Source organism: Porites lutea, chromosome 4 (assembly GCF_958299795.1).
Source record: "Porites lutea chromosome 4, jaPorLute2.1, whole genome shotgun sequence".
Lineage (NCBI taxonomy): Eukaryota > Metazoa > Cnidaria > Anthozoa > Scleractinia > Poritidae > Porites > Porites lutea.
In genome coordinates, this window is record NC_133204.1 from 12,241,223 (window position 1) to 12,268,280 (window position 27,058).

Consider the following 27,058-nt stretch of genomic DNA (forward strand, 5'->3'; position numbering starts at 1 on the left):
TGCATTGTGGGATGATTTTCTTTAGCTGGCAAAAGCGCGTGATTTTGAACAACAAGATGTCTGCAAAGTGGAGTAAATATGCGGCCTTTACTACGTAGTTTTTATGGGATTTTGGCATGGAAATGACGTTTGTTGTGGACGATGTTTAAGATCGATGCATCTTGCAGGTAATCATTGGCTATTTAGTTATGCTGTCTCTTCGAGGACTCTTGATCGCAACGAGAAATGCTCAGTTTCGACTGGCGACCGGGATTTATAAAACTCGATCTGCTGCGTTTCCGATCGCCTATGTTTAGTACACTTTCTGGGGCTAAATGCTTGCGTTTTTGATAGTGTATAGTGTTATTACCATATCGAAGCGATAGCTTAGGTGTTTTGTTGACATTTTTCAGTGTCAAGTGACTACGTGTAACGCTAGATGAAAATCGTGTCTGAACTGTAAACTTGGAGTTTCATCGGTTCCCATTTCGACGATCCGGTCGTCAGTTCGCTTTCTGCATTTGTTGAACACTCTTTTCTTGTGTCTGTAGTTAACACTTAGACATTAATAAAATTGTCAGCCATTCTTGTTAAGAAAAAGTTTAAACTGTTCCCGAGCATCGTATGGAAATTAACATGTTTACCAAAGAAATCTTCAGGCTGCGATCGCCTCGATCTAAAAACTCTCCCACAAGCGTAGTGACTTTTCAGTCTTTTGTTATAATATATCTACTATCGTTCTTTATACTTCAGTGACGTTAGTTTTTGACGTCGTTAGAAAGTATAAAAGTAGCAGTAAATGTGTTATTTGCCGATTTTCGCTGGTTAATTTTAAAAGTTATATTCCGTTTAGTAAATAATTGTTTGTTTGCGAAATTTTAGTTAAGCTTAGTGCATGGACAATTTACACTCATTCAGTGCATGATAATGTCCGCAAAGATAAGCTTATATTTCACCACGCAAATGTTAATTTCACTCATCCGAAACCATAAATTAATCCTGTACATTTTACACATTCCGGCGTTATATATTACAGCATTGGAAAACGATCAGACACTCAACAAGAGATATTACTGTTTTACAGCCAGATACACGAATTATGTAGCTGACCTGTTGTATATTGTTAACAGTAATCATTTTCTTATTACAGCATACTTTTTAACCAGTAACTCCAGTTTATTACTGTGAGTATTGATCCCCTTTTGGGATTGGCAAGTGTTTTTTGTCAGTAACATTCACCATCTAACTGTATCTTACACACCAGTGAGTATTCCATGTAAGATGCGTGAAATCTTGAAGTGTATAAAAATTTGTAAAATAAAAATATAAGTGGTTAAGTTTTGGGGGCTGAAATTCAAAGAAATGCTTGTTTGAAACAGTTTTCTTCAGAGTCCTTTTTGGGGGAGGGGTTGAAAAGTTACATGTAAACAAATTAATTTCTAGTTTCTTGTTTTTACCATAACCTGAGGCTAAGCTAGGCGAAAATGAAGGGGTTTGAATTTTTTAAAAATAAAGTAGAATTTGAACTGAAAAATGTAATACTGGTTTTCACTTGCAACACAAGTACAAGTGTAAGAGTCTATTCTTTTTCACCATACAAAATGTCTTACTAGATACAATAAGCCCTAGGATTTCAGGGTAATGATCATTTCTGGTACCATCTTGTGACTTTGTTTATAAAAAAATAAAATTCCCTTGTTGCCCAAGAGCAAAAGTAAGGCACCAGAGCACTGCTAGAGCGTAGCACTGGTTCCTTACTACTGTCTTCCGAAGGGTTGATTTTAAATTTCTCATGGATGTGTTGTAGGCATGTAGTTTACTAGTGGATGCTGATGTTGTTTGTCACAAATCTAACGTGAAACAGCTTTACTACTCAAAACAGTAAAATGCATGCTCTGTTTAGGCTATATTTTTTATGTTACATTCTGATTTATAATCTAGAAGTGTCTTTCAATTTTCACTTGACATTTCTTCAATTAAATGTGATTAAAATGTTCACCGTACAGTAAAAACTGGTTTTTCCCTTACTTCCAGCTATTTGCTTCGAGCTCCCAATAACTCAGACTTTTTTTGATTTCCCTTGAGGGTTCAAGTTATTGGGGGTCGACTCTACTACAATCAGGAACTGCACAAAATTTAGTCAATTCAAGAGTCAGTTGACAAATCACCTTAAAACTGAGGTGACGACAAGAATGCATTATTAGTGACCTTTCCACTAGGTTCTCTTGTTTTTTGGAACTTCTCGTTTTATTATCATTTCATTGTCCATAGTTTTTCTTTTCACTAGTTTTTCCTGAATTTTTGAATTAACCATTTTATTATCATTTAACTGTTCATAATTTTATATTTATAACCAATTGATGAGTTGAGTAGTAGGTTAGGTGGTGTAGTAGTTAGTCACAGGTGAAGACACATATTTTTAGTTTATAGATATACTGTGAATGAACCATTTCTTAGCCTTTGAAGACAGCCATTTCTCCTCGCTCTTCGCCACGGGGACATTTCGCACAGAGGAACATCTGCAACTCAGCAAAATAAATTCCATGCTGATGACGTAAATCACTGTTTGCATAATATATCTGGTAATATATCTTTCATCCAAACTTCTTTAATTTTACCTTTCTCCTGGTCGACTTTACTAAAGTGTTGTGTTCATCTGCGAATGAGCTCCAGCAGAACTCAAATGCTTCTTCTAGAGAAGAATATGTTCCACCAATTTTGACTGTTTTGTTAGATATTCATCTCGTTTACATTCAACCTTCATGGCCTTTTGTGTTTTGTCTGTCATTCATAAACAATGGCTAAAACAATGTAACTTCTCCGTCGACCAATCAGCGCATCTGACCAGATTTTACGTCATCAGTATGTTTCTCAGTCCCAGGCATTATTCCTCGCGAAATGTCCTCAGCGGTGAAGAGCGAGGTGAAATGGCTGTTTTCGTAGGCTACCATTTTTATTATTGTTATTATTAAATGCTGTAAGTTGTAAACTATAGGACTTGGTCTTTATTTTTTTGGCGTGAAACTTTACCTTTGTATTTTTACTTTCCATCTCCTTATTGATTGCTCTTAATGGGAAATGAACTGACCACTGTTTAGAATGTGACAAGGGCAGTGACTGGGATTGGCAGCCTCAACACAAACAGCCTTTCATTTATCAGTGTGCAAAATCAAATTTTTCCATGGATTTTTAAGGTATAAACATCTTTGTAATCAAAACCTAGCTTTACATTTTAGTAAATATTCTTGTTCAGTATTCTCACATTCAAGTTTTTGTTATTCTGAATAGGAAACTTTAACTTTTATGGAGAAAATAATTACAGTCAAGCAAGAGCCTATAGATGATGCCTACCCTACACCACCATCAACTACGAGCACATCTGTAACCACTACTGTCACAACTACAGCAACAGTTAATGTTCAAAATGTAACATCAAAAACTACCACAGCACCAACATTAGCTACAGGAACAATAACATCAGTGGCTGCTGCAGCTGGCAGCAAAGCTTCTGAACCACAGATATTCTTTATCCAGCCCAAACCAGAATTGCATAAAACACCATGTTCCGTGGGAGCTGTTGCTCAAGGTAAACTAGGGACCTTACGAAACTACGACGGTGACAGCAAGCAGAACATCAAAAAAGCAATAGGTTTAATGAGCAAAACAACAACTCTGCTTGTGCATCATGCTTATTTGTACATTTCTTTGCTGTCCCTGCACAACTACGAAGTGAAATGGCCAAGTTTTAAGTTTACTGGAGAACGGGAACGGCAAGGCGATGAATTCTTCCTTTTCTGTCTGAACTCGGGCGCGTGTCCTCTCTTCAGTTACACCCAAAATTCCCCTCTTTTAAGTAACGGGGCGAATTGGGATAATCGTGAAAAAGTTTAAAAGCATGCGAAGTCTATTTTAGCGACGTTTTTATGCATGTTGCCATTGTTGGATCGTAACGTCCCTAATAAGATTAGTAAACTTCTTGAAACCCCATCTCTTCAATGACTTTCAGCCCCACAAAAACAGGGGTATTTTGCTAAGATGTTTTCCAAGAATTCAGCCAAAGTTATCTTTTTTGACTTTGTTATGTTTTGGCCTCACCCTTGTGTACAGCTAATACCATATATACATGTATAATTATGTTTTTTTTGCTATAGGGAGCAGCATTTTTTCAAAGAAATTTTGCATGATATCCTAAGCCTGTTGTAAGTTCAGGGTTCATCTTATAACCAAGTACTGTGTCTTCCACCAACAAAATTTTTAATTTATTATTCTCTTTCAGGTGCTGCAGGCACATCAACCACTGCCAGGACTGTAGCAACAGGTGGCCAAGCCAAACCACCTCTAGTAGTTATATCTGGTAGTCCTATTAAACTAACACCTTTATCAAAAGCAGGCGGAACTTTAACAGGCGCGCAAGCAAGCACTGGTACTGGGGGCAACATTACATGCACCTTGGTTCACGTCCAGCCATTTAATGCAACAACAAAACAAAATATTGCCCCAAAGGCAGGGGGCTCACCAAGCAAGCAGGCTGTTCCTGTGCAACTTCAGAAAATTGTACCCATAAGTGTAGCTGCCACATCTCTTGCAAAGATACAATCAGGTACAGCACCTCAGTTTACATTGGCCACTCCTACAGGCCCAGCAACAAGTGTGCGGCACATTGCTCCCAAAGTAAACATTGTACAGGCAGTTCCGAGTGGTCAGGCTGTGCAGATAACACCGGTAGTCAGGAACATTGCTCCAGCTGAAAAGCCAGTCCAAATTCCTCAGCAGGTACATGTATTGAACTTGTTACCACTGTTTTCAGGGCTGTGTTGTAACAGTGCTGGGAAACCTCCTACATATAGATGTCGTTTATAGGCAATAGCAGACGTAGGAATTCTTTCATGGGGTGTAGAAACTTGTACACACTATTAAAACTGTTTTACAGTTTATCATTTCAACTCCTTGCTTGATGAGTGTATATGTGGCATGCAGGACCCCGGAGACCCTCCCTTTGGATCTGTCACCAATATTGGTGACTTGAAAAGCTAAATATTGTTGGGATTTGTTGACTGCACTTTCATGATTTTGTTGTACATTCTTTAAGAAAATAGGTTGAACCAACATGTACTAGCAAACACCGACAAGCCAAATGTGATAGTTCAGTATTTGTTGGTACAGCTGTCGTATCAGCCACACTAAAATGTCATCTTCCCACACTTTAACAAAACAAGCTGTTATATTAACTCCAAAACCAAATTTAAAACATTGAATATCCAAGGGTATTCCAAGTAACTTCAACCAATCAAGACGTGTGAAAATTGTCCCCCACAGATTTGGAAAATTCTAAACCCAAGTGAACAGAAGAGAATTGTGAAAAAGTGCTAGATACATCCTCAGAGCATTGCTTTTTCTCATCATCCTGTTTTGTACTATTCTTGCTATTGTTTTTGCATGGTTAACCTAACTAGGCATTAGCATGCACACTGTATGTATTTTAACCCTTCACCTATTATTTGTGTTATACATGTTACTTTTTCCCAGTTGGCACCGAAGCCACCTCAACCCCAGGTTTCAAATGCTGCTCAACAACCAAGACTCATTGTTCCAGCCTTACCTTCAAGCATTCCACAAATTACTGGCACAGGAGCCACTGGCAACATTCAGTTTCCACATGGAGTCATCAGTGGAGGTGTCGTTTACCTTCCTCAGGTATGAGAGCTTTCAACCAGATTCACCTGTCAATCTCAAAAATTCATAGTGAGAGCTTACCATATTTAAATCTTGGTGAAAAATTTCTGTCAAATGGTCCTGTTATTTTTTTTTTGCACCAAAAAGAGGAACGGGATTGAGTTGTACCATTAACAAAATACTGGCAATTTTTTTGCTTTCTCTCGACATGAAGCCTGGCACGAGTAATCCAAACAAACGGTACTGAAAATTTCAGTCGTTTCGGTAAAAACAGGAAAAAGGTAATACCTCAAAAGGTATTACTTTTTGTTGGGAAAATTTCCACCCTCGTATTTATGGTAATAAATTTACTAACCTTTGGTTGAATTGTATCACTTTATTTATTTCAGCAAGCTCTAGCCTCCGGAGGCTTTCCAATTGCAGTACCTTTACAGGCCAATACCCTAAATACAGCAGCCCAACCAGGATTATCAGTTAATGGGTAAGAGAGTCAAGGATTATGCCCTTACTGTAACTTAACTTTGTGTTTGCAAACTTCTGCAATAATGCTGACAAAGGAGAGATTTTTTGGGAAAAATAATATAAACTTGTACATGTATGTGCAAACTATCTTTGTATTCATGTACAGTAAAACAGCTGTTAATTAAGGCCTTTTAAGAAACAAATTGTTTCTTATATTCCTGCCACTTCATTTTTGGGGGCCACTTCTCTTTTTCTATTATTTTTCATTGGTAAAGTTGGAACAAACAAAAACCAACAATTTATGCCACAGAAGGGGATACCAGCAAAAGAAAAAAACATGAGAGCTTTCAGGCAGGCTCCATCATAAAAGGAAGCATTTCTTGAATTCTGAGTTTGATTGGCGATTGATGGATGCAACCTACCTATTGAGATATATTGTAGGGTGCATCAGTTTGTTGCCAAAAACATTGTCAAAATAAAGCAATTTGTGTTTAATCAATTATATCTGTTTCATTTATTGATCATTACTTGACCAAAGATACATGTACTCCAAGTTAACTACTTCTCTCTTAGGGAGGGCAATGTAAAGAAAGCATTCAATTGAAATGACAAAAACAAATAGTACCCACCCACTCTCCTTTTTATAGAATCCGGATGAGAGACCCTTTCTTTTTTTAAATTTCAGGTTGTTATTATGCATGCGTCGCAAATGCAATTTGATCATGCACGTTTCCACCTTCTACCCCTCGTAATCACACAGGTTTTGAGTATCTGTCATGTTGTAAAAGCATTTGGACCTCCAATCATTGTCGCCCACACTCCCTAACCTTTGGTTATTGCTAGTAATAACTTTAAAAGAACCTCAGAGATTCTCCATTGTTCTCTATATTCAATTCCTATAGCGATGTTGAGGAGATTTGTTGAATGATCAGAACTATTATTTTTAATAGTAATCATTGTTATGGGTTGAAGGGTTAACCAAGGTTCGATTCTATTCCTATTTGAAACAAAGGTTTAATCTACATAATCTGTGGAGTGCAATGTACATGTATAAACATTGGTTCAAGCTGAAGGTATAAATGAGGTAACTTGCCTAGTTTAATACTTACTGGTTACTTTTTTTATTGTTCATAGGAGTTCGCCTGAATCCTCACCTCCCAATAGGCCACGTAAGCCATGTAACTGCACCAAGTCACAGTGCCTCAAACTGTAAGTCAAACTCTTTTCAGTGACATTTTACAAGGTATATTTTTGATATAAATTTTACAATGAGTATTTCCTTTAACAAACAAAGAAATGTTTTGTGAAGTATGAAAAAAGGATGCTGGCTCTTCAACTTTTATGTTTCACCTTCTCTTATCCCCATTTCTTTGTCTTTTCTTTCCTGATTTTTTTTATTTTAATTTTTTTTTGTCGTGCTGCCTCCCTTAAGGGAAGGTGTAGTCATCATTAGTGTTGTGGTGTTATAAGACAGTATAACTCAGTATAAAGTCCATAAGTGTGTAAACTTCCACAGGAAAACTTATACCACAATAAAATAAACTTGGCCCATTGTCGTTGTGTCTGCTTAATAGAGGTTAAAAATTACTTTGCAATTTGTTTTTGTGGCTGAGGTATTTTACAAAAAAAATGGAAGCAATTTGAACCATTGCATGTAGCTTTAAAATAAATTAGAGCAAAAATTGTGGTAAGAGAACTTTTTTTCTAAAGTCTCACTTTGCAGATGATTTGCAGATGCGTTTGCTTTTGCGGGCTGTGTTGAGCACTTGTTAGATTCACATCTATTCAAAACGTTTCCGAATTTTCCTGAAGTTTGCCTTTGAATTTAGGTTATGACTTAACTAGATTTGGACAGCACTTTCCATCAGAATGACAAAAAATGCTTAAATAGTTATTAAACCAAAAATCTCAATTTGTTATTTTATTTGTACAGATATTGTGACTGTTTTGCCAATGGAGAATTCTGCAGCAATTGTAACTGCGTAAATTGCTCGAATAATATGGAACATGAAAAGGAGAGAAGTAAAGCTATCAAAGTGAGTGGAAAATGACAGTTGTAGCTCGCATTAGCATGTCTCAGTGTGCCCATTGGGGTATACAAGTCCTTGTTTACATTTGTAATTTAGCTTGTTAATCAACACAAGTGAATATTTATCATTTGATTGGGGTTACCACCGCATTGCGTACATGTATGTATAATATATAGATTTAGCCAAGGCCAAAAGTTTCAAAGCTCTCCTGGAAATTTTTAAGAACCACCTTTTGAAGTAAGGTTTTCTGAGCCTGCAATCTTGTGAATACCATAACTGGTTAGCGGAGAACTTTAGAAAAAAAGTCACCTCAATATTACATAAAGTTGCACACCCAAGCCTGTGATACAGTCATGTGACACTGGTAAGCAGATACCCTACTTGTATTTTGACAGCCGTCAGTTGATCATAACATTGATGTCTAATATCAAGTTAAACAAAATCATTTATATATGCCTCAAGGTTTTTAAGCTAGTAAGTAATACACTCCACTTTTCTAATGTGAAGGGGTGGACGTACGTACAATGTAAGGATGATAAATAATAATAGGAAAATAAATAATAGGACAAAGGACATTACACTGTATACTGTAGCACCTAAATGTACGATGTACTTTAGTCCCATTGCTCATTTAAATAGTTGTTGTGTTATTTGTTGATACTCTTGGCTTTTATTTTAGGCTTGTTTAGAGAGAAACCCTCAAGCTTTTCACCCCAAAATTGGGAAAGGAAAGGTAATGGTAACTTTTAATTAAGCTAAACTCTGTATTTGTTTCCTAAAAAAGCATTAATTTACGAGAAACTTTATGTAAGGCCAGGGGCCCGTTTCTCGAAAGTCCCGGTAACTTTACAGGCCTGAAATCAAATATTCAAATCGAAATATAAAGAATAAGAGCATGGGTCCTGGCTAGCAAACTACTCCATTTTGTTTCATTAACTGATAGTTTTTATCATGTTAGATGCAAAACTATTGAAACCTCGATCTTTAATGTAAACAGAGACAGCTTACCGGGCCCGTTAATTATCGGGACTTTCAAGAAACGGGCCCCAGGGCTGGCTTCACATGAACCGAACATGATTACAGTTAGGGTCAGCCTAAACTACAAGACTCAGTTTGCCTATTGTCAAATAACCTAACTTAATTCAGCAATGGCTTAAAAAAAAATGTGGAGATCAGGTGTTTTGTAAGGCAAATTAAATTGAGTTTGCTTCATATGGTGTAGGGTGTTTGACCCATTTATGTTCAGCTGGTTGCATCTGGATTGGTTGGGGCATTCTTTATGCAAACTCCAGCTGTGAGACATGCCTAAGTAAATCTAAGCCGTACTTAACTGTGTCTGCATAAAAGGGGGTGGGTCAAATGCCATACTCCATGTAAGTGGAACTCAATGAATCGAGTTAGGATCAAAATCTGCGATAACACGAAAGTAAATATAACAGAGTCTTGCTTTGAAATTGTGATTCCTGTTCCTATGAACATTGACTTTTGACCAATCATTAATTACATGTAGATTTATCTCTAGTTGTGTAAAACAACAGTGGAAGCTTATGTAATGGACACTCTTGTATGCGGACATCTCTACTTACTGCTGCCTTCACAAAAACCCATTCTTCTCAACTCCCATACAATCTCCGTATTTTGACATCTCTATAAGCAGCCAGCTCCAGTTATGGACACTTTTTCACGTCCTAAGGGTGTCCACTCATGAGATCCTCCACTGTAATGTGAAGCAAAAGAGAGTGAAGGAAACTAACACAATTTTATTGTTTACATGTTGGATGTTAAAACCAGGCGCATAAAAATGTTTTCGTCAAGTACAATGACATTTACAATGTAGCCAAGGAGCATGGCAAGAGTTCCATTAATTTAATAAATTAATGCTGCTCTCTTTCAGGGTGATTCTGACAGACGGCATAATAAAGGTAATACTATCCTGCTGCTGATTGCTCTTAAATACTTACCTTATGTAGTCCAGTTAGTTACCACTCTTGCAGGGTCAGATAAAAACTGTAATCGCCTCCCTCGAATAATCACCCACCCAAACCGCCCTCCCCCCCCCCCCCCCCCTTCATGGAAATATTTCAAATAATCACCTCCCTTGAACAATCACCCCCAACCCTCACACCAACTTTTTCTTTTTTTTTTGGCAAATTAAAAATTGACAACTTGGATAACAAACATAGCTGAAGTGGAGTCTGATGCAGCAAAACTGATCTGTGATGATTCAAGCTCTGATGTCGAGGATATCGACATTGAAATTAAATCAAGGAACCAAATTTGGAACACTTAAAATTAAGCCCATGTTCAATTTATTTGATGTGAATATTTTTTTTTAGCAATATTTGTGATGATGGCCTCCCTCGGATAATCGCGTTCCCTCGAATAATCGCCCCCTTTTGGAACGAAAATTTAATAATATTGCCCCTGGCTATTATTTGAGGAAATACAGTATTTGGCTATTGATATTACTTGTCCTTCTTTTCTCTTTGATTCTTCTTTCTTTGACTTGCTCTAACGAAGGGCTGACGCTCAGAATACCAGCTTCTTTCCTGAGGATGGCCAATCTACAAACCATGTCTTTCTACTTGTTTTTAAACAGGTTGTCATTGTAAGCGATCAGGATGCCTAAAAAACTACTGTGAATGTTATGAGGTAACACTTTTAACTTGCGATCGGTTCTGAGTGTTGGCAGTTGAAAGATGTTTTAAATGGCTACATCATTAATTTCCTAGAGGAGCTTTCCTTTATTGAATAGCATAATTGGGTAACATTTTGTCCGTCCACTAAAACTAATATTTCACATTTTTAGATAAACGGTGTGCAGTTACAAAAGATCATCACCATCATTTATTTATTTACTTGCAGGCCAAGATTCTGTGTACAAATCTGTGTAAATGTACTGGATGCAAGAATTTTGAGGAGAGTCCAGAGAGGAAAACGTTAATGCACTTAGCAGATGCAGCAGGTGAGTTGAAAAGGGTTGAGTTTTTTATGTACAAGCAACATGGAAACAGTTGTTTTATGTTTTCGAAATTTTGTATTGAAAATGCTCACTGAAACAATATTACTATTTTTCTTATTCATTTGTTGCTCACAACAAAATGGAAGGAGATAAAGCCCGATTGAACGAATGAAAACGTTATTAAGCTTTGCAGCTACTGGGGAACACTAAAAGTTAGAACTTAAGAAACAAGATAAACAAATAATTCCGGGCGCGCGTTTGTAGTCCTAGCGTATGTTTGTAACGAACTTTTTGTTGGCAATTTTATCTGAGGAGCTGCCGTACATGCCGTGCGGTACGAAACTAAGTAGTAATAAAAATGCCACGTTGACACCAGACAACCTTGATTAAAGAAATAATTAGATTGAAGGCAGATTTTTGTGGCAACAAATGCCATGAAATCGCCGCTAGTTTACTCGTGTGATTTGAACTCACACCTATAATCAGCGACAAAATTGTTGGGACACTGTCTGCTTATCCAAAGGTGGCTTGGTTGTTATTGCCTACAGCTACTCAAACAGCTTAAACAATGGCACAACGCTGCCTAGACAAGGTGGAGAAGGGAAACCTTGCTTTTTTTTTTCATTTTGAAGTTGATGGTGTCGCCTGTTTAAACAGACCTTTGGAAAACCTTTCATAGTGTACATGTATGCATCATCAAACTTTTAATTTTTTGATAACATGAAGCTTGGTTTTTATTCGATAAACATGTTGCTGTATTCTCTTCATGTACACTGTACTTCTCATCTTGCAGAGGTTCGTGTAAAGCAACAGAATGCAGCCCGAACTAAATTAGAGTCTCAGATAGAAGACTTACCATCAAGACCGACCTTTTTGACTAACACTGGAGAGAGGTTAGTATTTTGATATGAAGAACTAAGAACCTACAATTTCCCAAGTTAGCCTTAACAGGTTCTTATTTGGGTTGTTAAATAGGTTTCTTATTTTCTGAAGGAAAAAAATTCATTGTAGCTAAGAGCATTTAGTGGTATTCAGCTTATTCCTCATATAAGATCTGCACACCATTACATTGCAGTTGGAGTGATAAGGCACCTGTCTTCAAAGAGGATCCCGAATGTTGACTTTATATCTATATTGCCCAATTGTACATGATGTTTTTATATAAAGATTTTTGAAAATAAGAACCTGTTTCAAATTTTATGCTCAACAGGTTCTTGTATAGAGGGGGCCTAACTGGCAAATTTTAGCCTAACGGGTTCTTAAGGTTGATTTCCATTGACGCGTTTTAAAAAAGCACGTAAATTTTAGTCACGTAAATAAATAGAGGCACGATAAAAAGTGCTGAGCTTAAGAGTTTACGAGCCACCTTTCATTCATTGCCTCTATTTTATTTGCGAACTTGAGCGTGACTTCTCCCGACTCCCCCCAAATGGACAGCTTGCTCTTAGGCTCTGATTGCAACGCCAAGTATTTAATTTGAATGATGTTCAACATAGTTGTTTGTGCCTTATTTTCAACAGGCTTCCCTTCTCATTTGTCACTGATGACGTTGTACAAGCAACTTGCCAATGTCTCCTTGCCCAAGCAGCTGATGCGGAAAATGTAAGTTGCATTTGTTTTGTACCTTTTGAGATTTTATACAAGAGCTGACTTCCTTGACGAACAGATGAGCCTCTGGGCTCTTGCTCTCGTCCTATTATTACAAGAAGTGATTTAAATTCCCTGGTGCTTCTGACTGGCAAGAAAAGCGATAAGAACCTGCCTGGTCACTTTCGTTTACAACCATATCGATTCCGCAGAGGTGCAGTCTTGTGCGTTCAGAAATTCAGCTATGTTTTAGTGTTGAGAAAAACACTCACAGACGAATATATATGTATTTTTTGAAAAATGTAACATTATTTTTATTCTGTCGCCTTAGACTCGCTTGCAAGTTGACGTTTTTAAGCGACGAAGTCACATAAACGACCCAGCCAAAACGTACTTTAAGAAACTCTGCTGTTACCTATGACGAGACGCAAAGTTTGGTTTCCATTTTAAACTGGTTGTTCTCCAGTCTCCCACACAGCCGTTCTTTGTATCGTCACGCAACGAACTTCCCTTGGGGAGAAGCGTTGCGTTACAAGACATAAAGCACGGCTACGTAGAAGACTAGCTGTTCTTAGTATCTTAGCCCCTCTCAATGTGGTAGCTTTGGTTCATTGTTTGTCTCACGATAGTCACTTCCCATCTCAGTATTGGCAAAACTTTGATGCACTTTTTTTTCATCATTAGGAGGGGAAAACGCCGGCTATGATCGAAAAGATGGTTCTTGAGGAATTTGGGCGCTGCCTTTTGTCAATTATCCACACAGCAAATGGAACAAAAGGCGAGTTTTGTTTATTTTTGCATTTTGATTTCAGCTCTTATTATACCTTGTATCATTTGTCTGTTTTGGTTAGCCTCGCTCGGGTTCTTAAATAGGGGCTATCAGGGAGGTAGCTGTCTCAGCCAACATTGTTGGGACACTGTGCTGTCTTCTTGCTCTCCCAATGTTGTTGTGCAAGATTTGGTGAGTTAACTGCGATAACCAACATTGGGAGGACGGGGAGACGGGCCAGAAGTGAAAAAACAGCGTCGGATGGAAGCGTCCCAACTATTTTTGTCTGAGACTGCGGCTTTTTCACTCTACTGTACCTTCTAAATCCCCCCCCCCCCCCCCCCCATCTTTTTGTTTTCAAGGGCAAATAGAGCCAGTGGTAGGGTCTTTTCCAGCCCGTGAAATTATCCGGCCGCCGCTCCTAGCGACACCCCTTGTCTATCAGTGAGGAGATACTCATAAATAACTACCGTTATGATATTTGCTTGGCAGAGAAACAGAGAATTCAGAAATGTTGTGGGGTAATCAGTTTCATAGTTTGAACTTCAGACCTAATTCGCACCTTTCCCCGTCGGCCGCAGCGATCCCAAAAGGTATTGTGGGTGGTTTTGAGTGCACTGTTCTTCAACGAAATTTGAAAGAATGGGACGAGAGGTCATGGACGTATTTTTGCGTGTTCTAAAGGAAAGCAACAAAAGTAGGTTCGACAGCTGCAGTGTCAGCAACAGTGCATTGATTATGTCCCATATTACCTTTCGGGATTATCGCATGCACATTTTTGCCTGTACCGCAGAAGACATTTTGGTTAAAGTTATTCATAAATACTAGAGAAGTAGAAGTCTTAAGCATTTATATCTATTAATAGCATTTCTTGTCTGTTTTCCGCAGAATAATGTATGGTGGATTGTTGCATAGAATACACAACTTATCCTTCGCGCGATTTTTATCATAATGTTCAGTAACCAGGAGAACACTGGACGGCATTGGTAGAATTTTTATCTCGTATAAAGTAGTGTAAATACAGGTTTGACACCGTATTTAGTATGTTTTACATTTTGAACGCCTAACGGTCTATACTGTAAATAATCCTCTTTGCTGGTATAAGTCCCATCCGCACGATCAAATTTTATGGGACAGTTTTGATGTGGAAAATTTATTTGTACGCGTACAAGGCGCTGCAAATTTTGTGTTAAAACTCTATTCCATACGCACCATGATCGACTCTAAGTTCCTGTCCACATTTTTTGTTTTGGAAAACCTCCGTTTTGCCGTTCACACTAGTACAATAGAATGCCGTTTTCAAAGGCCTCCATTTTTAAGGGGCTAAAGTACTGGTTTCATAAACGTCCTCTTCGAAAACCTTCGTTTTTGATGTTTTACGGTGGTCTTAACTTTTGAGTATGGAGGAAACATTACGGTGTGACCATTCAGATGAAGCCACTTCAGCAGTACTTTCACATGGTACTTACAGTGTTGCAGCATTTTACAGGATGAAATTTGGCCACTTTATGGCGTGAAAGTGATAACATGGACGCAAGGCCAAAGCGCATTGCATAATTATGGACACTGACGGTTTAACCAGCGGTAATTACATTTATCGCATTAATTATGAGCAAATTTTCTCATATACAAGGTCAAACGAAAATTGCCTGTGTGGATGGGAACCGAGTAAGTACTGTTCTCATGTCTTCAGAAAGAGTAAAGACGGTAAAGAAAGATACGGTCAAGTAAGATAGTGAGTTCTTTCGCATCCACGCGGGGATATGTCTTAGGTACCTCGCACTCTCCGGAGAAGAGTGTCGGTGCCCGAACGATTTTCGGGGGGAGCTCGAGCAACAACTGCAGCGACGGTAGTTTAAGTCACAAAACAAATGGTGTAACTAGAAAGAACACTTACTTTGAGCGTGCGTAATGTAAATTCCTTTGCCGTCTTCAAGAAAACGGCAAGGCGTAATTTGATTGAAATAAGAAAGTTGTAAAGTGAAAATGCCGGACGGGCGTGGCGCATTCTTGGCTGTTCTAGTCCAACAGAGATCTAAGTCTAAACTATAGTTAGCACTTTTTTGCGTTTAGAGCCTTGTGCGTATTCTATTGAAGAAGTCTCTAGTTTTAAGCGCAATAAAAGATCTGAACACGAGAACTGTCAATTTGCAAATTAAGATTGTCAAGCTTGCTGCCCTGTTAGGGGGCAGGCGGAAGGAGGTGTAGTTATCCCTTATCCCTTATCCCTGTGCCATCAGGTGCCCTGTGGAATATGGTTCCTCTGTTCTGTTAACTCTTAGATCAGATAACCCTTAATCCTAAAAGTACCAAAAATATTATCCACAGGACCTAAAAGGAGCTAAAAATACAGTGGAAGCCAGTTAGTACGGACACCAAGGGGACATGTCATAGTGCCCTTTAAAATAGTCCCTTGATACTACTCGTCCCAGCCAAACGAAAGACATTCGTGCAAGTCAAAGAATCCATGTTAGACTGTTTGATGAGAATGAAAAGCGCGTGTTACAAGGTCATTTTCCGGGCTGCTGTAGGCAAAAGCGGTGCCCTATGGCCCAAGGAGCTTGAACTGGCCTAAACTGAGTGATAATAAGTGTTTCTTGCCGATAATGGTAAGGGTCAATGCCTTAGCGTGGGTAAAATCACCGAAAAAGTACGAATAAGTCATCGCTAATGTGGAACCAGAAAATAAATTCATTATGCTTAAAAACATTTTCGCTTCAACTAAATCCACAAAATTATTTTTTTCAATTTTCGCGCATCCTTTAAATTATCATTCCAGTTATCCCTGGTTGACACAGCCGCTATCAGGAAAAAAAAGTCTTTTACTGAGGGGAGCGGGCGACTGTACACTGGCTAACAAGGCCCTCAGTTCAAGCTTCCAACTAGCAGTTATAAAAGGATTAGGTTTCTGAGAAACTGCCCACCTACCCCTCCCTTAAGCCCACATTAACACTTACTTCTCATTTGGGGCAAAACGTTGGCTTGGGGAAGGGGTAGGTGGGCAGTTTCCTAGAAACCTAAATTGATCATGTCAGTTTCCAGATTTTGCCTCACACGCCGCTGATTTTGTCTTGCAAAGCATTGCGTTTCCTTATCGGAAGGAAACTAAGCCTTATTACCAGCCGTTGTCCGGTAAATGAGCCAAGAGAGCGGCGGAAATCGCAGCTTGTTTCAGTAGTTCAGATAGTGAACTGCGGCGCGCACATCTCTGTGCTGTCCCCACAATCTGAGCGCCAGGAACAAGCTACGGAAATCGAGCCTAGTTGCAACCTCTGTGAGCTCTCCCCCCTGCCCCCTGCCCAGTAAGTAAACCGTAAATCGGTTTACGGCTTCCTCGCGATCTCCGCGAGTAAACTTGCTTTTTATACTTTACCAGCTATAGCTCTTCTCGTCCCCTTCAATAATTAGGGAAGACATGACAAAGACGTTATCAAAACTAATTTAATTTGCAAAGTTCAAGCTGTCACATTAAAAAAAAATAACGTCATTATGTTCTGTGCTATAAAAATACTTCATAAATTATTATTTCATCCTCACTCATGTGCAGATGACAGTCAAACTATTCGCCTTTATATTACGATTCAAAATTACACTACCTTTCATGAACTAAGGACACAACAGAATCGTTAGGGAAGCTGTAGAGGACAAAACCTGTCAGTAAACTGCTAGCAGTTCCTCGAGATTATCGCGCAGTATGTTGCGAACGCGGAAACGAGGAACGTGCTCGTGGGAGTAAGGGAGAAAAAGGACTCTCTCATGTCTCGCCGAGACAGATTCTTGCCCTCTTGACTAACTTGAAAGGGAACTACCAGCAGTTTACCTACCAGAACTTACTCGCTTAAAAAACTGAGATGATACTGAAATCTTCTCTGTGTTTGAAGCTGATAAAAATAGCAGCTTAAACAAGTTCTCTGTTCTTGCTCTGTATCGTTTATAAATCTAGCATTTAAAGAAGCTAGGTCACGTGTTTTCAGCAATTACCAAATGGTCACAAAGTTCACTGAAATCTCAAAAGAAAAGCTTGAACTGAAAAAGGACTCATAAAAGAGCAGAAATAAAGAAGATATGGGTTCGAGAGCATAGAAGACGGAAATAAAACGAATTGCATTTAAGTACGCTTTAAAAAGTGGCCCGACTTTTAAAGTTTATGTCAATTTGTAAAAGATGCTAGTCATAAACATCCGAGAATTTTTGCGGTGTCAATCGCAATCAACGAAAATACTGATGAGCAATAAAGATCGTGAGCTCGCCCCTTAAAGTGTTTGACTTCTTGTGTTTTATGAATTGGCAGATTCAGTTTACAGAAGCGCTAGTAAGTTTGAAACAGTTCCCTTAACTACATCTACGTGCCAAAACATCTACATACAATTTGTCTATAGACTTAAAAAAAAATCGGAAATAATTCTAAACTTGCCTCTTCATTACACATCTATGTGCACAATAAATTCATTAAATAAATAAACGTAAGAAATTTCAACATCGTAAAGAAATTCACCCTATCAAACTGCTTATCTTCCCCTACCAATTAACCTTTAATTTTTGGATCACTTTGATGGTGAATTTCATGATAACTTAGCTTATAAATTCTCGATTGAGTGAAGAAATATTGTAAAAAATATCTTCTACAAAAACTTCGCTTAATTTATAGAAAGAAGGGAAGAAAGGAGAGCTACTTTCCTTTCCAAGTTTCCAGCCTCGGCCACAAAACCACCGTTCCAAAATGAGAGGCTAATATCCCAGACCTGTTTAAACGTAAAGCGATCGAGTCGGCAACTCGGTGGACCCGAGAGCAACTATTCTCATGTTCACGGTGCTCATAGAGTTTTTGGGTACCCAACCTTAAAATAGTTCCTTTTCGGCGGAGATGCAAATCTGGTATTTCTTAGGCCTTAAATTTTGGGTGGGAGTGCCAAAGATTTACTTTTACCTGGTGACCAAAACCTCGTTCCCAGGTTCTCTCTCCTAACTCGCTCCGTTACGGCGCGTAGGAGAGAACCCTGGGAGCGAGGTTGGATAAACCAGGTTCCATTACTCGATTTCTCTCAAACATTGGTCTGATTAAGTTTCGCGAAAGATGATTCCTCCTCTTCAAGGAGTGATACTATCTCAGATGGGTTCGCACAGTCAACATTGAGATTTTTATCCTGCGACTTTCTCTTTTGTCCATTTGTCAGGCCTGCTTTCTCAGGGACACCTTCTATGGCTTCTTCTCCCTCTTCTTGCTGAATGACATTCCCATTTCTTTTGTCTTCAGTTAGATCTCCTTTAGAAAGTTCTTTGAGTTCCATGCCAGGAGAGTCCGGTGAATCGATAGGGTTATCTAATTCTGAACTTTTTCGAGAACCAAAAAGTAAGCTCACTTTTCTATCTCTATCGCTCTCCCCGTCTGTCCCTTGCTGTTTCAGTTTCCGACTTCGGTACTTCTTGTAAATCGTGTCGAAATTCGACACAATAACAGGCACAGGCAGGGCAATCGCTAAAACACCACAAAGTGCACAGCCCGAGCCAACAAGTTTACCCCAAAGTGTCTTGGGATACATATCTCCATAGCCGACGGTTGTCATAGTCACTAAAGCCCACCAGAAAGCATCCGGGATACTAGTGAAGAAAGTGTCTTCCTCGCCATTTTCGGCATAATAAACCATGCTGGAGAAAATGACAATGCCGATTATCAGAAAAAATATCAGAAGACCCAGTTCTCGGAGACTCTTTTTCAAAGTTAATCCGAGAATTTGAAGCCCACTAGAGTGACGCGAGAGTTTAAAAATTCGGAATACACGCACAAGTCTCAGAATTCGAAGAAAAGCTAGCGAAAAATTCTGGCTGTCGCCGCTGCTCTTGAGGGCTAGCTCGACATAAAAGGGCAATATCGCTAACAAATCAATAACGTTTAGAAAAGAACGAACAAACAGCCATTTTTGAGGACTAGCAATTAATCGAACCAAATACTCAAATGTAAACCAGCTGATGAATGCTATCTCTAGCAAACCAAACACGGCTTTCACCGAATGAGCATAATCATTGTGCTCGCGAAGCTCTTGCTGTTTCGCCGTATCATTTGCCGGAATGTTATCCCCAGGCAAAACTGTAAATTCGGGGAGCGTTTCTATACACAAAACCACAATGGATGCCACGATCACCGAAACAGACAGAAGCGCCAACACGCGTGCTGCCTTGCTCGAATCAGGACATTCGAACAGTCTCCAAATAAACCTCTGCGCTCTATTTTTCGGCAAAATTATCTCCCTCTCCGGCGGTTCGTCTTCATTCAAGATGTCTTTCACCGCGTTAATGGCTTGTTGTCCGAGTTCAAAGAATTCCACCTCCTCAAGCAATATTTCAGGGGCGAGTTCTGGCGGACAGACCAATCGGCCGTTTGATTGATAGAAGTACAAAATAAGTTCAAATACCTGGATATTGCGATCAAAGAAATACTCATCGCGAATTTCGTCGTAGAATTGATCTCGCTTTTCTTTGTTTCCTAGGAGAGTCGACGGGAATCTTTCTAATGTCCTCAAATAAGTCATGTATCGGAATCCGGACACGTTTAGAACGATTCGACGGTGTTTGGAAGGCGAGCGCCCTTTTCGGTGACTGGAGAAATTTTGGACGCCGCTATCTCGGTCAGAACTGTCTTGTTCATTGTCGATACTCCTTGATCTTGAAGGTTCAGCGGCCGCTTTAGGTAGGTTGTCCGCCCTTTCCCTCTTCAGTCGCAATGTGATTGCACCATGTGTACTTAAATTTGCTCCCATTTCTCCTGTATAAACAAAACGAGAGGGTACGCAATGAATACAACAAGTTGTAATTAATTCACTGCAAGCAACAGGTTTCTGAAGACAGACGTCGATGCTCCAGAAATGAAATACCTGTGCCCAGATTTAAACGGACATTGTGCATTTCGCTGTTTTCATGAGCAAAGGCACGGCGTGGTTGATCCTACAGGTCATTAAAAAGTACAGACATGCTCGCTTATTACTCACCGCCCGCTCCGCGCCGGGAGCCGAAAGTCAGCCGCTCGTGCACTCGTAAACAAGAAAAAATGTGTTATCTTACTGATAATAGCACACACCAGTCAGCAAGGGTCACCTTCTTCGGGGTCAGCCAGTAAATTACGACACTGGTTTAAATATTAAAAACTCCTGAATGAAAGCGACAGTTTCAGTCATCGGCCGGTCTTTTTATACCGGCTATTACAAGCTTTTATTTGCAGACACAAGTAGGCCGCGATTCCAATATGACAAAAGTCCATATCCCGCCGGATTTAATCATAGAACAATTGAAAGGTATTCATTTGAATAAGGAAATCAAAGCAAGCATTTTGGCCAGTTTAATTCAGTCGCTTTTCAAGTGAAGCTGACATGCAATTGCTTTCAAACAGCCAGTCTTTTTCCTGAGTCGGTGAAATTTGGAGAATACTTGCCATTTCTTTTCCCATTACATGAAATTTGTCTCTCTTTCGTCGAACATCAACACATTGCAATTCCATTCCTTTGGGAACTTTTGATCGAGTACATTAATTTTCTTTTGGACAAACTAATCCCTCTTTGAATGCACTGTTCTCCAAAATGAGCTAATTTGTCCTCTCAGAAAAGACTTAACGGTCCAAGTTTACGTGTTGGCGATATTGGACGACCTTGTTACAAGTGTTGTTTGAAGCATAAAAACCGCGCGCAACACATATTTAATTGTTAATTGAGCAGTCAGTAATGGTATTCGAGACCAAAAGGGCAGTGAACTGTGCACGAGTAGAATCTATTATCTACGCCGGAAATATGTTTTTTACTGCTAAGAAAAATAATGTAATCTAAGCTTGCCTCTAATGTCAATCCCTCCAAAAACTTTGGTTTGCTTTTTGTTCACAGTGCATGCATTCTTTTAGTCTCTATTTCCTTGGACTAATTAGCCTGAAAATCGTTCTTATTGTTTTTAGTTGTCGCCCGCTATAACCATATTTGCCGCTAACTGTAAATGATAGATATGCGATGAAATCGTTTACAGGAGTAGTCTGGCTAAGTTAGCTACGTGTTGTGTTGTTGCCTCTTCATTTAATGACAATAGTGCCTTCAATTAGATAGTGGAGAGAGCAAGAGATTAAATGAGGCCTTATAATGAGCTAGTTTTGTTGGCAGTTAACTGACAACCCTATAAAAATTAATTATAGCACATCAAAAACCACTGCGACGTGCTCCCAGGAAAAAACGCAAGATTGGCTCCGGTTATTCTAGCAGTGGAGCTATTTCCTAACACCTTTCAGTTGATCGAGGAAGTTTATTTTGTGTTTGCGTAATATTTACTTAAAGATTTAAGCTAAAACACAATTTTAAGCGCATCGAACAGTGACACTGTCTAGCTTGTATTGTCAGTTAGACTGTCTTGGTTTGGAGGCCGCAAAAGACACCATGTTACTAGTAACTTCAATCTGATTTCATATATAGTTTCAGGAGTAAAACACAGGGCAGGTCAGGGGGGGGGGGGGGGGGGGGGTCCCGGACCCTGCTTTACCGTGGACAGGACTCTTGTATCAAAGGGCCCCAGAATGTAGCTGGTTTGTCTTAGACACTAAACTAGTGTAATGTTTTCTTCGTATAAGTAAAATACCTTTGACGATTTTCTTTCAGGACTGTTAAGACTACGTTGCCTACTACTATATGATATTCTCCTACTGATAACAAAATGACAGGTTTTCCTTTGTAGGGTAAATGCAAAAATATGGTACTGATTTATTTTCCTTAAAGAAAAAATGCGTTATTTTCCCTACGAAGCAAAACTTGTTAAAATGTTAATGCGGTTCAAATGTGCTTACAACTAATAAAAGCTGGTAAAATAAATCAGTTCTCTTGACAAACTGAATTCGCCTGCGTAGCAAAACGCTTCCGCGCAAATCTTCCGACTTCGGGCAGAAAGTTAGAGCGAGGGCTCTCTTTCTTTATTTCTCAACGAACTCGCACGAAACGCAAGCTACGCAAGCTATACCTGAATGGGTTAACCAGCCTGCCAATTTTCAGAATTTTAGCTGAATTGCACGTAATAAAACTGCTGAATCTAATGATTACCCGGCACATCACGCAGAATTTCGCAAGGTTAACTTAATTTCCATGTTTAAAAACTCGCAAACAAATGCTTTTCAGACCTCCTACTAGCCTTGAGTAGTTACAATGGTGTTTAAAAAGAAATTCTGTTAAGCTCTAACAAGAAAAAAGCGCGGATTAACGATGCTGAATTGGGGAAGGAGGCCTATGAAGTGTGGTATCTTGAATATCAGGTCCATCTATGTCTACTGAAAGCTACAGATATATGGACAATCATTGAATTCCTTCTAGAATCTTCTATCATAACTGACAAAAGAGATACAAAAGATATAAAAGCCTTGACTAAAGATCGTCCTTGAACCACAATGTTAATAAACAATGTTATGTAATTAAACACAGCTTGACGATTTTCGACGACCTGTTGTTGTGTTATTTTTTTTTTCTCCGTGTACTGAGAAAGATTAGTGACGGTAATTTCGAAAAAATAGCCCGAAGCCTGATTTTTTAACAGCGTATTGATTTTGTATCAACTTTTTCACATATAATTTATATACAAAAACAACTTGAACAAATCATGGCTGAGTTTTGTTACTCTCTTTGTTATTCATAATGACACGCCATCAATCACTGCCGAATTCTTACAACTTTTTCCTTCAAATGAGAATATTATGACAAACGTGAGACTTTCTGTATTGTTAATGTTGCAAGAAAAATTATACTAGCGATCAAGTTATACTCTCTTATGGATTACAAACCATGCATATTCTATTAAAAATTGGAATGTTAAATATTAGCAGTGATAACTCAAACAGTTTTAGTCTTTAAAACACCTTCGTGGTTTTCTAAGTCTTAAGCATAGACGAAGTCAATGATTGAAAAATGCTGACTGCGAGTAATAGAGTAATATGAGAAAATAGAAGAGGAGAAATGCCAATGGCATTATTCTCTGCTAAATGACAGAATCGGGCTCAAACAATTTCTTCATGCAAAGCAAGCCAGGTGGTCCGTGCAAAAACCGGTCCCCTGGCTACAACTTAGTTTTATAGCACGAATTCCCTTGGTCGACTACCGAATCTGTTCAGCTTAGCAGTTTACTAGATTGACTATAAGCGATGCCAAAGCAGAATACAGAGAGATGAGCCGATGGCAAAACAAGTTATCACGTTCTCCCTCTGAGAACTGTTCACTAAGAAACGAGTACAACGAAAGGAACATTTGAAGTGAGAAGTGCATGGATATTAATTTGACTAACCTTGATTTAACGAAAACTGCATAACACCCCGTCAAGTGCGTCGTGAGTTTCACGTCCTTGGTTTTAAAGGTCATCGATAAAATTATGCACTGATAGAGATCGCCAGAGCAGGGTAGTCAGATGTGCTGGTAGTGTTGTGGTTCAGGCACGATAGGAGATTGCCTCAGAGCTGTCTGCTATTCACAAAGCCGGCTTCACGTTATTTTCGATGCAATGACTTTTGGGTAATTACTATAACGTTGAGCAAGAATGTTACTCATGGCAAAAATTCCCAGAAAAACAAAATTCCTTTAAGAGAACAGCGACCTCTCTCTCTGGCCGTTAAATCCATCTAACACCAGGCCCAACACTAAAGCCCTATCGACAACTGTCTAAGTTGAGTTATCTTACCATGAATCTCGATTGTCTTAATCCGGAGCAATTTAAAAAACCGTGCATGTATGGAATGTTTCTTTTTTCTACTTCAATAGTTCATCAGCGCTGCTGATCAGTTCACGGATATTTGTGGCGATGCAGATTAATAATCAAGGAGTCCAAAATAACGTACAGATCGACTGGGATAAGCTCATTTGCAGAGTACAGAAGGATGCAGGTGTCATCGATCAATGCTTGCCTTCTAGAGTACCTGACATACATCGCCTACAAAAAGGTCTCATGAATAAAGGGGACAATTATTTAGTAAAAAGACATCTTGATCGTTAGATAAATTCTCTTCACCAGTACTAGAAAATGTATAGAGAACAGCGTGGAGATTATTTATGTTGATATTAGGACTTAAAGGGTTGACATCATGGATTAATCCCTCTGCTCAAAATAGCCAGTCTGTAGAGGTTCAAAGTATATTCTAGGCGAACGTTATCAGTTTTGAGAGAATTTTAGGACTCTTTACTTAACCTAGAACTGACAGATATATTATATCATGGAAACTGAGACAGAAGTAAGCTTTTTTTAGCCTTGTTTTTTTTGTGAGTCTGTGTGTGCGTGTTTTTTTTTTTTTTTTCAATATGAAAAGACCATCTCAACGTTCTAAGTCGAACGTGCTTTACTAAATAGCCGTGGTCATCGTCATGAAATAAACGATGGTCATCGTCATATAGGTAATAGGTCCAATAGGTCCATTCTGTTTCTCGGTCGTCAAAACATCGTCAGAAAATCACACTTGTCGGGCACTCTGCAAGCTTATCGAATTTTAATCAAGGAAAACAAGTGAAACTCAGGGAAATCGCGAGTGGGTTGGATTTTACAAAAATCGACTGAGTCGTCTCTCGGATCAGTCTTCGAGCTAAGGCGAGGGCGTATTTCGGTAAGCTAAGAGGCCGCCGCGGGTAATTCGGAGCAACCCACTGAAAATTATCATCTTGATAAGCTGTCATAGGAGCAAAATTTGCGTAAATAAAAAATAATAATAGTTTCAACTTGAGGAGCGTGTTAACACCCTGTTTACTACTCAGAACACAGGAGTCCGCGGTTTTAATAGATGATCCAAGGAGAATATTTTGGGCTGGGCACACACCAGACATGGTGCCCATCGCAAGCGACCACCCAAAAATGCGAAGACTTAGGGGTCGCTTACTGGAGAGGGTCAAATACAAGAATTGAACCGCCTTCCTCAGGGAGGCCTCATCCGAGAAGAGACCCAACACATCTGCTAAATGGTAGATAATTCATTGTATGCAATGTCTAAGTTAAGATATGCGTAGTTCCACATTGTCGTTAAAAGTGAGGTCCTTCCAATAATGTTAGTAACACAGTACACAGAGCGAGCATTTTTTCCGCCCGTTTGGACTTTCCTCGCTCACACAGCCATCTGCCCCTGGGTCTCCGAGGATGGCGAGAAGAGAGATCAGACCATACGTGAAGTGGTCGCTCAAGTGGTTAAAAACAATTAATAGAAAATTACAGGAGAGTGGTCGCGATTGCTTACAGAAGGTGATCGTTTACTTGAAGTTCCAACTGAAAGACTTTGGCTTGGAAAATTTTGGTGTTTGGCAAAAGAGATCGCTTATGTGAAGTGGTCGCTCATGGAGATTTTATCGTAGTTTTCTTTCTTGTTTGGCGTGTTGTGTAGGCCTTACAGCGGAACTAGGAAAGTTCCGTCCTTCATTTCTCTTTTCAGACATTGAAAAAAGAGATAAATGATCAGTCGCATTTACCTGACTAGAATTCAACAGGTTCCTCGGTTGTACCCAATCGAAGGCAGAGGGGCATTCTGTGCAAGTTTGATGCCAACGAACGTCATGTCGGTATAGAGATGCCGGTTCAGGGTATTTTGTTATTAAGAGTCATCATTGACAACATCATCATGATCAACATCATTATCATATAGAAATATAGAAAAAGAGCAAAATTCTTGAGTTGAACAGAGCCGCAATGGAAAGAAGAAATAACTTGAGTTTCGTCCTTTGTCTTAGTGACACCACGCATTTTACCGCGTCCGCTATCTCCGGCCATGACGAAACAGTCTTCGACAGTTTCAATATCTTTTTAGGGTACAGAACGACAAAGCCTGTTTTAATGACAGTTCTTCTAGTCCTAAGGTTTATATTCGGCGAACAGATTTGATCAATTTTGCCAATAAAGTGAAGCAACACTTCCCGTTTCTCTGAATTTTATTTGAGTGATGTGTGGTCTTGAGTTCTTCTCAAACTAGGCAGCATGGACACATATTTGTTAGAATTTTCAAACCCTATGCGATGCTCTTCTCCACCTCCCCCCTTGGAAAACCATCCCTCCCTACCACAGGAAAAAATATTTTTTAGTACAAGTAACTAAAAAGCTTGTAAACGATGGACTCTGTTATTAGGACCGCGGATATTGAATTTAGAAGACGTTTTCTGATTAAAGAAACTATGAAGTTTTCGTACAAACAGTAACGATCAACGATCGCGATTACAAGTTACTACATCCTGACTTCAAGTAAATCCTTTGTGTAGCTACACTGCGAATGCGTTACTATATAAACATAAACCGTAATGAACTAGACTGTAGTATAAAGCGTGAAGTGTTATCAGCTAGTAATTGTGTGAATTGGGATTCAGCATCAGGGCAGGCAGACGGGGCATTAGCTCATCCTCGTTTGCCTTCAAAGGTGTTGAACTAGGCGTTCCAACGTGCTAAAGGTTCTAAATCATTGATAACGTAAGTTAAAGTTACAATTAAACATTAAGGGTCTATGGAGCTCTATAAGCACAATAGTTTCTATAGTTTACCAGATTTGATCACTTTTTGTCCTGTGGAACTCAGGTTAAAACGCCTCCGTGACGGTTTAACCCTTACGTTGAGTATCACTGAGATGCGGATAATTTTTCTTAC

General features: G+C 39.1%; 2 protein-coding genes across 7 annotated transcripts in view; one reads left to right on the forward strand and one right to left on the reverse strand.

Annotated features, from left to right (window-relative positions):
- The first annotated feature begins 34 nt into the window (after window positions 1-34).
- LOC140935931 (protein lin-54 homolog) lies at window positions 35-15,602 on the forward strand. The gene is made up of 15 exons (XM_073385502.1): window positions 35-167; window positions 3,268-3,565; window positions 4,256-4,752; window positions 5,506-5,673; window positions 6,042-6,133; window positions 7,249-7,323; window positions 8,048-8,150; window positions 8,824-8,877; window positions 10,039-10,066; window positions 10,744-10,796; window positions 11,010-11,109; window positions 11,900-11,999; window positions 12,627-12,708; window positions 13,378-13,471; window positions 14,351-15,602. Exons 2-15 carry the CDS (start codon window positions 3,283-3,285, stop codon window positions 14,353-14,355), a joined length of 1,734 nt encoding a protein of 577 aa, XP_073241603.1. The 5' UTR covers window positions 35-167; window positions 3,268-3,282; the 3' UTR covers window positions 14,356-15,602.
- A 2,108-nt stretch (window positions 15,603-17,710) lies between these two features.
- The window catches only part of LOC140935935 (potassium voltage-gated channel subfamily A member 7-like), a 15,352-nt gene continuing 6,004 nt past the window's right edge, over window positions 17,711-27,058 (reverse strand). The window contains exons 1-2 of one of the 6 annotated variants that reach the window (XM_073385508.1): window positions 23,747-23,896; window positions 17,712-20,222 (exon numbers count right to left, since the gene is read on the reverse strand). In XM_073385508.1, the coding sequence (XP_073241609.1) occupies window positions 18,505-20,222; window positions 23,747-23,768 (1,740 nt within the window). In that variant the 5' untranslated portion in view covers window positions 23,769-23,896 and the 3' untranslated portion in view covers window positions 17,712-18,504. Of the gene's footprint in view, window positions 20,223-20,331; window positions 20,571-20,885; window positions 21,180-23,746; window positions 23,897-27,058 lie in introns of those variants that run through there. The other 5 variants (XM_073385510.1, XM_073385507.1, XM_073385509.1 and 2 more) reach the window with 5 other exon arrangements.